The sequence below is a fragment of the Varroa jacobsoni genome, unplaced genomic scaffold (assembly GCF_002532875.2).
Source record: "Varroa jacobsoni isolate VJ856 unplaced genomic scaffold, vjacob_1.0 scaffold_146, whole genome shotgun sequence".
Taxonomy (NCBI): Eukaryota; Metazoa; Arthropoda; class Arachnida; order Mesostigmata; family Varroidae; genus Varroa; species Varroa jacobsoni.
Window position 1 is genome coordinate 69708 of NW_019213048.1, and position 12201 is coordinate 81908.

Here is a 12201-nt window from a genome sequence, read left to right on the forward strand (position 1 = left end):
GGGCATAGAACTTGCGCTGGCCGTTTGTGCCCGATGTCTATTGGCAAATTTCACCGTGCACACATGCATGCTTTATCCGGGATAGGTCAGCGGCCGATGAACAATCACGGGGCAAACTCAAACAGTCGTGCGTAGTTCTTTGAAACTAGCGAAGCTACGACCGAAGATTCTGGAGAGCGCCACTTTTACTGTAGTTACGATGCCACCTTTAATCCTTTCCTGAGTCAGCAGCCCTCAGGATTCAGAGTTGCGCATCACATTGAATAGTCTCTATGTCATTAGCAGTGTTAACGAATGCGTGATCGCTGTTAGAGATAAAAACGCACACAACCGGCTACGATATCGACGCAGATCTTTATAATAGAAATCACAGATGCGCAATGAGCGTATTCATGCAAACAGGCCGCGGAGGTCTAGGCTCGTGGAAATAAACGCAATGGCAGAAATGAAAATATGAAGGTCGGTTCGATAATGGTGTTCCACAGCTAGGCTAGACGTCCTTTATGCTGCCATAGGATTCATCTCGTCATAAACAAAAATGCGGTGTTTTCATGGCTCACGCCTTCGCTTTTCGCGATTCGTACGCATCGATGAGTGAAATGAGTGCCACTGGCTTAGCGCTTGGCCTTTTAGCGCAATTTGTGGGCGGAAGTGACCCATGGCGGCAACGGGAACGTGGCGAACTTACCTATATAAGCGATGGTGCAAACAACGACCTTTTAGCTAGTTAAGCGTTCAAGGTTCGCGATGGCGGCAATTGACACAATAGGAGTACGGCACTCAGTAAAGGTTGTAAAGTAAGTACGATCAGCGGTACGTAATGATTTAAAAGGCCGGTTAGCTTGAGGCAGCGGTTGTGTTGCGATGCAGCATATCGAACGCACACGCGTGACGTCTGGCTACCGTCCGAATAGGTTCACTGGTAACCCAGTTCAGCTTCGACCCAGTGGTAACAGATGGTTAGTATACTGTAGGACTGATCGATGCCAATGAACAGTGCTGGTAGATCATCGTAGAATACCTGATCTGTGAGGGGACTCTCGAAATGGTTTGATAACCTGGGTAACATTGACAGGGCGTTCAGGAGCCTGAACCGTCTTAAATTTGTAGCTATAGCTTGCAACGCAACCTCGTGGCGACTAACAGAGCAAGCACGATATTTCTGGGCTACAAAAACGCTTTTGCCTACATATTCTTGAACTGCCGTTGGATAGCTTGAAGTTTTCGACGACTAATGGGACATATAAGGCTCAGCTCGCTACCCGGCTCAAGGACCGGTCACACAAGAGCTCGAGGACTACTGTGGAATAAGGTGCCGAAGCAGTCGCCACTAGTTACCACCGTTGACGCAGACGTCACTGTCCATGTCGAATCCGATGGAGCGCGAGTCTTGTTCCTGGTCTGACGGGCGCGCCCAGTTGTAGCGTGCACATAACGCTTTTTGCGTACTCCAGAAAAGAATTAATTTTACTGGTGGCGACGTCAAAAGCGCATAAGATGCCTATTTTGTTGGTCGACAATCTGATGCCACTCCTCATAATTGAGGTGGCTGGTATAGCGCGATGGCGCCCGAGACATTTCGCCAAAACGGCAGTACGGTGGCTTTGTTTAAACGCAAGTCGTTACTACGGCCACTTTTTTTCAAGTGCTGTTTTGTGGAGGCTTCCATTTGTGGTTGCTGCGGACGAGGCTGTCGTGTCGTTAATTTATGCTGCTGATGCTGGTACGATGATGAATCAAACGACGCCAGACAAGGCCAGACGGTGGGTACGGAAAGCGATCAGTCTTTGTGGTGATTCGTGTAATCTTTAAAATAGGCAAGCCTGTTCGATCAGCGGTCGCCTTATCTTGTGCGGCACTATCAACAACATCCAGGCCATCAGCCATTACTACTATCTCGTCCCTTCGCTTACTATCTTCATAGTCAAATAGCAAATTTTCAGAAAGGTATTGCGCACCGATGCTCCGTACGTCAGTGTACTTATCGACTATGACACCTAATGCGGTCATTGACTTATCAATTGACAGAGGGGTTTGATGTTTTTACTACTGGCACGTTTGAAAAAGGTAACATTGTCAGTTTCTTGTCTACAATACTTGATCACAGCTACTAACTTACTACTCGCAGGATTTCACCTTTCGGCCCAATTCGTGAATTGCCTGCCCCGTAGCCGGTATTCCAATGGACGGCCTTCGCAAGCATCGATTCGTAGCTGCTACTATTTATGGGCCAAGCTGATGTGCTGTTGAGAATTACGGAGCTGAACCGTTAGTTAAGTTACTGATGTTACCAATATAATTGACACTATCGCTCTATTCGCACAAAGAGCAGTCGAAACTGATTCAGTAGCGTCGTGTCTCTTACCAAACACTCGATATGAGCGGGAGCGCTGAACCTTTTTCTCGTAGTTAGTCTCGACCTTATGTCCGACATCGGAATTAATTCAGGCTGCTCTAACACTTTTCGATCGATAGTGCCGATTGATTGCTGGTCAAGTTGCAGATTATTCCATAGGGCATGTGAGCGTAAGTGACGTGAAGCAAGAGGTGTATGCGATGCTGAAAGAACTGGAAAAAAAAAAAAAAGCCAGCGCGGACAACAGGGCGACACGCTTCGACGTGACTCGAGCCAGGGGAGTTCATGTAGCGAATCCTAATCTAAAACACAGCACCAGTTTTGTAATATATTTAGGCATTTACAGCAAGACAGAGAAATATTATAGAACAGGAGGGCTATGATTTCCAAGTAGCCAAGCATTTGACTGAAAGGAGAAGCTCCGCCATATTTGTTTCGTTGTACTGCTTAGCGCGTTTTCTATTTTTTTGTCAGCTTTATTTTTATATAGATCATCATCATCAGTTAGTTCATGACTACTCGTTATAGGGCGTGCCGCTTGCACACCCCATTTTCAGTTCAATCGTTATTTTTTTTGTTCATAGAACGACGAGTATAGATCTTATTACAGATTCAAGGTAATTACCATTACGTAATTAGTAGAAATGATTTAACATTTAGCCGCGTCGCTAAGACTTGAGTATTTGGCTCCCAAAGTTCGTTGTGAATATAGAATAACTAGTGATCAGGCCTCATTCATTAGTTATAAAAACACTTGAGAATTTTAGGATCTAAGTGGAAACTAAGATAATTTGCCAATATTCTGATAGTTTCTAACATATTTACTTTAAGCGAGCGTGTCTAAAGATCATGCGCTGGGAAATAGTACCTTCATTCTTCACATACCTACATACATACATACAGTCTGTATGTAAATCATTATAGGGTCTCGCTGCTGTCTTCAGTGGCCGATACTTACTATAATTTTACTATAAGCATACTTAATTCGAAATTGCGGCACGTTATTTGTGCGAACGTCGAAATAACTTACAAATCCTTCAGCTGTGGGATAACGACTTCAATTGTGCTGACATATGTGTCTGAGTGAACGTGTTCTCAACTAAACATTAATTAGCTAGCAAAGGTAACGTTCAATACGCCTATGTGGTCTGCTCAAAATATGGCCGACCACCATATATGCACAGTTCGTCCTTCAATGGTTTACCGTACCTGATGAATTTCATTAGTATAGTTATAGGCATACGTCTGTGCTCTATTTTATGTTAAAGCGACTCTGTGGTATCGTTCGAACGGGCAGTAATCATCGTATTTATGACGCATCGTATCACGGTTGCTGGCCCACACGAACCGTGTCTTTAAGTGTGCGTAGCTTTATTGCTTTAGGTGGAAAGGTTGAAAAAAGCAATCATGGCATTTTATACGGCTGAAGATCGAGAGGCGATTGCGACCTCAGAAGTTTATGGAATTACTTACTTCGAAAGCAAAGCATTTGAGAGCTTGCAGCAGTGCCAAGTTCCTACAGAGTTAAATTTTATGGACGCTCACATACTGCTATACTGTATTCGGAAGATGGTTGATCGGAACGTAATAATAGGACTAATCCATGTGTTGAGGGATATCGCTGCCTCTCGAAGCAATTTTTACAAAGCTCCTCGTGTGAAAATGCACATTATTTCGAGCTCATCAACATCATCCTTTATGTGAAAGAAATTCCTGCTGAAGAAGCCGTGAAGCTCATGCACAACTTGGTAAGGTTTAAGGAATGCCGAAAGCAGATGATAACCTCTGGTGTTTACCATGCCCTGGCAGACATACCAGTTAACCATAAAGAACACCTTCCAAGAAGGGCCATCAGGGCAGTTCTGTCCTTGCTAAAAGAGCTGTTCTGTAGTTTGCGCCCTGACGAGAACGACTACAATATGTTGGCAGAGGCAGATATATTCTCACCTTTTGTAGAATCATCTAGAGGTGAGATTAAAATGCAGACTCGTTATCTGCCTCAATTCTGGGAGGGCAAAGTCGACAAGTTACCCACCCGAAGATACCGCCTAGTCGTTAATATCGAGCAGCAAGGCCTGTTGGAAAGTTGGGCAGACTTATTCACAGCATTAATCGCCGACGTTCAGAAGCTGGAGCTTCACAGGCATGAACACCAGTTTCTATTTGCGTGGGAAGTAAGTAATTGTCTGGTAGCTAAATGCGAATCAACGTCGTTCGTTTTGTGGTACCCATTTTCATAAATTTATGTGACTAAATTGAATTATTTCTATATGTAAGGTAAGCAATTTTCAGACCCACGTACAAGGTGAAGTTTATAATTATCAGTTTGATGAATCGAAGCAAGTATACATGCCGAAAACGACAATTCACTGATGATAAATTGGCCAGATTCGTGGGTTTTTAAATGTCGCCCCGTATAACTGTAACAATGTAATATTCAACACATTTACTTAGAAAGTTTTGCCTGACACCGCGCCAGCTGATGTCAGCCTATGGAGGGCTATCTGTTTTCTATGTTACTAATTGTTATGAGCATGTATGTAGTCAAAACGTTAACGTAATCTCAGCCTGTTGCTTTTTTTAGTTCGTCTTTCCAGTCGCTATAAGGTTGCATGGCCCGATAGTCCTGCAGAGGTTAGCGAACCTGATTACACGCCAAAATCGTAGTGTGCAAACGTGGTTCCTTAACGACCTCCTAAACTTCGAGCAATATCTATTAAGGCCGATCGCTCAAAAAGAAGATCCTCTAGAATTTGTCCTAAAAATAATTCGCGGTCCTCTGGAATTGTTGCCTTTGCGCCCAATTAATCAGAACACTCAAACTAATTTTATCCTTACGCTCGAGTCATTTGGACTCGTGTCGGCTTTGAAGTACAATTACCCAGCGCATCTAAAGATCCTGTACAGCGTGAGGGTAATACCAGTTGGCCTAAGCTGAACAAGCAGGCCATGATAAATAACATTAATTGGTAATATAATAATATAATAAAATATAATAAAATAAAATACCCACTGAATATTTGCATATAGTTGAATATGCAGACTGCTACGGCGGACGCTGTAATTATTATTAAAGGCTACTGAGATATACTAGCAAATTCTGATGAGGGACACAGTGGCATTAAGTTAATACCTGTGTTGTTGCGATTTGTCAAATATTGCAGTACTTAAATTTGCCGACTATTCAAATTCAGAATTTAAAAAAAACTAGGTTTCAACGAGGAATATCAAAGCTTGTTCATTTTATCCGATTTCATATCTCCCTTAAAAAAAAAACAAGACAGGTTATTATTTTATATTGTTTTAAAGATCCATTAGGGGGTGTCTGTTTTAGTGGAAATCCTTCAGTTTTTTTTTTTTTCTCTAAATAAGGCTGTCTAGTATTATTGAAAAGTAACGTGCGTTTTAATCAAACGGTTTTTAAGTAATACTAATATAACCCTAATACTGCAATTGTATGTGTGCATGTTTAGCTATATGTAATAACCACAGTTACGTAAATGAGGCTGTCGCAGGTACGAACTTCACTTACATAGCGTGAACTCTGATAGGGACTGGCACAGCAGACAGTGCTGCGAAGCGTAGTTCAGCTGCCAAGACGATATTTTTCAAGTTGCCTACATTGTCTTCCATATCGCTTGTATTTATACATACTATATAGTATATTATTAAAGTAGGTACGTTTCGACACATATAACGAGAAATTCAAATATGAACCGTTGATATCAATACTCGGTAGTTGTCAGATGAGGTACACACCTCATAGTTTAAATAAATACTGAATTTACAGAGGTTGTAGCTGTTGGAGAGATTCCGGGGTTGGACAATGCGAAACGAAAAAATGTTCACCGTGCCACGTTTATATTTTGCACAGATTCATCGTATTCCATATGGGCTCTAGTTAAGAAGTAATAAAGTTCACGTAAGTTAAATCAACAGAAATGTTGTTAGTCTAACTTAGTTGCCCATTGTCAACGTAGCTCCACTAGCTTAAAGTTGGGCCATTGCATATTACTCTTCACATATTCAGGCCTTATTTAGGCTTATACCCTGCATTGGATTCCTGTGCAAACACACGGGTGGAATAGCATTGGCTAAATTGGCGTCTGAATAACTAGATCGTTTATAAACTATCATCTGCCTCTTTGTTGTGTAATGAGCGGTCTTAGAATTAGGTAAAGCTATTATAAGGACAACCTTTTTTATCAATTGTGGGCATTTGATCTGTCCTCGAAATTGCTCCTTTCGCATAATATAAAAGTTCAGCGAGAAATCGAGCCGACATGGGTCTACCTGAATTTACCAGGGATTTCCTAAATAGACCTAGAAAACCTCAATTGTCTAAGCTTTGTGGCGTACTATGCACTAGGCCGCTATATCGGAGTTGTGCCGAGAATCTCCTATACAAGACAGATGTCAAGTTAAGGATAAACAGGTTTCACCGTGGTGATAAGTTCATATAACTGCATGTTTACGTCATACAGCGCGAAACTCGTAATTACGTATTCAACCGCAAACACAAATAAAAACAACCAGTGACTCGAAGCTCTTAGTCGTACGGGTATACAGACGCTTACCGGCTGCGTAATAGTACGTGTTATCCAGACTACAGCCACTTAGCCACTGAGGATCATTTATATACATAAATAATGATAGCCGCCTCCTGTGTGATGAAAAAAAACGGACAGGTGCCGATATTTCTAGGAAAAACACTGGATTTCTATTAAGACAGCATATCAAAGTATTTTAAATGGAATGCGAACAGTGACCGAGCTATAGAAGCAGCGCCTCGCTTAGTAGCATGTACATCGTCTCATAACGAAAAAATTACATTATCTCCTTTGGGTTTTTTTTTTTTTTTTTTCGTTTCTATACAGGCAGCGAGCCGCTTTGGTATTTAAGCTAAGGGTTTTTCCTTCTCCGATAGTTTCTGTTTCATTATGCGCACAATTTCGTATACGGTTCATGGCAGATTTCAATGAAGATCAAAGTTGCTCTTTCAAAGGTTTGGTTTTGTCCCCTTTATTTCAAAGCGCCAAGGCAGGTGATGATGTAGCGATGCAACGAAATCATTCGTGATTCGTTGTTGGACGTAAACTGATTTTGATGAAGATTACAACACCGTGACCTACGTAAGATTTAAAATGAAAAAAAAAACAGATTTTATCCTCTAGAATTAGTCATGCGAGAGACTGTAAATCGATCCTTCGACGGCATTTAATTAATGTTTGCTTGGCTAAAAATCAGAGTCTACTAGGGGTATCTGGCATTGTTCCTAGAGCACACTCAGACTATTGTACATATCGATCATGAATGGGTTTTTTGCACATATAAACTAGGTGATTTTTCGAATTTGCGTACAACATTAAACCTGGTATTCATTCATAATTTGATAAAGGGGACCAAGTGGGTGAATCATACATGAAAAGCGATAATTTATTGATAAGCTCGTAGTTAGATTTTAAAGGCTTGTCATCAGCCATAGAGTGTTGCTTTAATTATCTATGAAGTTCTATCTGCTAACAAGCCAACTAAGATCAGCTCATACGAGTCGGTTTGTTTTCCGCTTTACTGTTTATCGTAGACAACAAGTTCATGAGAAATTATTGCTGCTGTTTCCGTTTGTGACAATCTTATATGTATCTCTAAATTAATTCTGTTGCGTTTGTATGTTTATGTGTGTACGTTGGTTATTAGACAACTTTCTACGGCCACGAGTAACGTTAATCTTGCGAATGGTCCTTAACCCTATCAACGAATATCAGGGTGTACGAAGGTCGCTTAGAAGAACTGGAAGACATACAGCAGAAAATTGCCAGGCTGACAATAGGTTCACAGTAATGTGAGGGCAATATATAGCGTCATATGGTGTATTGATTCGCTGGATTAGGATTTTGATCGACAAGTTTGAAGATGATCCCCAGAGAATGACTATATTGGCGATGCTTGTAATAGTGTATCAGTTCGGAAATACGCTATATAGTGATATAAATATAGTGATCCACATGGTCCTAATGAAATGCTCAAGAAACGAGCATGGGACGGTGTCATTTGCTGAAAGTTGCATCGTTTTATAGTTCGCGCCTTATACTTATAATGTGGTGAATCTACTCGCGACTGTGGAAAACAAGATTTTGTAGAATGGCGCTAAACTTTCCTATTTTTCCTCTCTAGTTCTATATCTTTGAGGAGGTGAGACGGTATTATTGTTACTTGTTGGCCGTAACAATCCTTCACGGAGATGCCTATTCTCGACTGAAACTTTCAAATGTTTTTCTTTTTTTCGAACAAAGCTGCTCTCGATTATGTTACGCTGTTACAAGCGAACCCGGCGAACTTCGGAATCAGATAAATTTTTTAGGCTAAAGCTATTTTTTATATCTGTTAGGAATGCTCTTCTTTATTGTTGACACATTTGTCCCAGCATTTTGACAGGTTCTCGACAGCTATATATATATATATATATATATATAGCTTATCGAAATAAATCCGTAGTGGGATATTCCTGCCTGCCAGCTGTTTTTTTAGCAAATGGAAAGTCTTGTAATCCTACGGACTTAAATCGAAAATATAAGCGGGTTAGATGCAAGGTTGGATATTACATTGCTTAATCTAGAAAGTAGTTACGGCATGGCCGTAAGGGCCAACGTTGCCATCAAGAAACCGGACTGGGTGCCTTCCATTCCCGTGCCAACGGTTCATGAGTTCCTTGAAGAACCCAAGAAAGCGGGAATATCTCGTAGTAGTGGACTTTCCTCATGCCTGTTGCAAATACTGCCACTGAATTTGACTTTTCTTTAAAGTAACGCCGTCCTCTCGTCTAGGCTTTCTCTAGCGGTAGCGATCAAATTAGGTCTCCATGTGTCCCAGGCCGGTTCGTTTTTTGTTGATTAAGGTTCCGCAAATTGCATGTGGAGGACGCCATACGCCTTTCCAATTCGCGAGTAATCCGTTTTTACTCAGTTCATTTTCGGTATTTGAGATATAATTCTATAACATGTGTCGTCTGAAATGCCAGCTTTGAATGACAAAAGTCTTGGACTCGAAACTCTTATTTCGTTAGGGCAACGCGTTTTTGTTCCTCAAGGCCTGACATCTTCGTTTGTTTCCAGCACGTCAATCTGTGTTCCCGAAACGTGTACAAGTCCACCGGATTCGCTTGTAGCAAACAGCCAGTAGTGCTGTTGTTCCGCTTTACAGCATGTTGCGAATGATTTGAAATTAATGCGTAAATGAACCATTGTTAGTTGAGGATCTGTGTATACATTTAACTATATGTATATATATATACCGACCTCTTTACGATTTTTGCCAGCAGGATCTTTTGCACAAAAGTTGATGAAGTCAGTTATTATTATAGACATATTATATATTTATGACCTGTCACAGTGGAAACGTTAGTGTCAGTATAAATCGTTGTTATCCATATTGCAATTATTGCCAAAGGCGTACTGTAGTTGTTGTTAAATCAGGAAAATCTTCCAGATTATAGAAATTTCAATAAGTTTGCACAAGTTGTAATTCACATTGACAGGGTAACTTATTGTATATTCAGTTGTTTGTACTACTCAAGTTTACTATATGAATATCGTAAGTTTAGACAAGACGAGACGAGACGGCAGAGTTCTTATCACACATGTACACAGTGCTTTGTATTGAATTTGCATTGAACGAATACATTTTGGACAGATCTAGTATAATTAATAACGATTGCCGTCCAGGTAGGAAACAAATAAGCCGATGTAAGTTAAGTTGGCAACAGACAACACAACGCACCAAACAGGCCTGTATTCTTAAAATAATATCCGTTGTTTTCCGTGCAAGCAGCTTGCCCCGTAAAAAAACATATATCTTTAAAGATAAAGTAAGGTCAAGTGATAAAATACATGGCAGGCTAATAACAAGTTACAAAAACACTATCAACTAAAAAAACACATGATTCATAGCGAGTTATGATGCCGCAGACACCATTGCGTATGAGTCACTTACAAGCGCACGCTAGCGCATCAAAGCAAAGGGAGATTACTAAGCAACCCTCTTCGACTATAAGCTCCTCAATAATCTGACTAATGCAGGCATTTTCCTCTAATTGCTGAAAAAAGTAGGCCTACAGATGGTAAAAAAAGAAGTAGGTTTAAAGTTAAATCGGGGGGTGGAAATAGTAATGCGAAATAACTTTGAAAATTAAGACTATTCGAACATGTATACATTTATGATGGACTCATGCTACTGTTTACTATTATTCAGTATCGTAAAAACGTTCCTACATGAGGTCTGTGAATGACGCTCGGTTTCGGCTGTTATTGCCACTTGACATGGTTTCTCTCTGTATTTGTTTCGCCAAAGGTAATAATAAAGAGATTGCTTTTATTGTACTAGGCAAAAGCCATGAAGAGATGCCGCAGTAACAAACGTAACTATTGGTATATTCATGTATTACTCTAGCGAAAACCACCGATCTGCGTGTCTGCATGCAAACGTACATGCTGCAGCCTATATATGAATCACTTTTGGGTACTTCTACATCTTCAGTGACCGTATCCACTATGGTTTTGCCTTTAGCACCATTATTTATTAAGCGACGAAGTTCATAATGACCGGCTTGTGAATTCAGAGACCGATTTGGCCATCTACGTGTCGCAAAGATTCAAGCAGACGACTTCATCTGTTTTGACATATGTACTCTAGCGAGCGCGCAATTAGTTAAGCATCATCTGGCAAAGAGGACGTTTAGTACGCGTGCATAATTTGCTAACGAACGGGACTGGCGTCCGTACGTAGAGTTTGTCTTCTATCAGCATGTTGTTTAATAGATTCTATTCACATGATAAATCGAACCCTGTGTGTGGAACAAGCTTGGCCAGGGTGAACATTGGCGGGTTGCCATACGGCATCCATCTTAAAACTTACGTAGTTTTATTAGTTGAAGTGAAAATCGTCGAGAAAAATGGCCAAGGTACATTCTACCGCCGCAAAAGATAATCAGGGCCTTACAAACAGACAGAACTATTCTCATCGAAAAGGACGCTTGAATGTCTAGGACGATGCGAAACTCCCACGGTGTCAATCGATGTCGATATTCATTCACTTACATACTCAAGATCGATGATTAAAACGGAAAGGTGGCCATTAGCAATGCTTTGAGAAGTATCGCAACTTCTCCAGATAATTTTTTCCTAAAATCTACATGCAAAAAGGAGCATTATGTCGGGCTCGTCCATATCGTTTGAGGTTTCTCAGAACGCTCCCTTAGGAAGACTCTGGAACTCATGAGCCACCCGGCGAGCTATGAAGAATGCTGAAACAGGACGATAGGTACTGGCGTTTACCATACCTTAATAAACTTGTCAACGAACTATGAGTCATCATGTCATATGTCAAAAAAGGTCATGATGGCAGCCCCATTTCTTGTCAAAGACCTTTTTCGTAAATCAGAACTTGACACAGACAACTATAAAATGCTGGTGGAGTCATATACATTCTCAAATTTCGTAGAATCATTTCAGCCTAAAATTCAAGAGTTACCTCCCTTATTAGTCAGGACCCATCGATTTCGCAGGGTCGCTATTGTTAATACATAAGCTAAAAAACACCGTCTAACTAGACGTTAATATTGATGATTCCGATGTGTCGCCCATGTGGCCAGATCTTCTATCGACGCTGGTCAACAACGTCCAAAGCTGACACCGCATAGACCTAGTAACGACTTTTTACTTGTGTGGGAGCTAATGAATAACATGATAGCTTGCTATTTCAAAACAGGAACATCGATTGCTCGTGATATCTCTTTGCGATCATTTGCCCAAGCCAAATGAATTTCACAATTGTACCATACGTAGTTGTTG

General features: G+C 40.9%; 1 protein-coding gene across 1 annotated transcript; it reads left to right on the plus strand.

Annotated features, from left to right (window-relative positions):
- The first annotated feature begins 3489 nt into the window (after positions 1 to 3489).
- Positions 3490 to 5360, plus strand: LOC111269407 (uncharacterized). The gene is made up of 2 exons (XM_022848995.2): positions 3490 to 4530; positions 4941 to 5360. The coding sequence occupies exons 1-2, from the start codon at positions 4093 to 4095 to the stop codon at positions 5292 to 5294; spliced, it is 792 nt and encodes a 263-aa protein (XP_022704730.1). The 5' UTR covers positions 3490 to 4092; the 3' UTR covers positions 5295 to 5360.
- The last annotated feature ends 6841 nt before the right edge of the window (positions 5361 to 12201 follow it).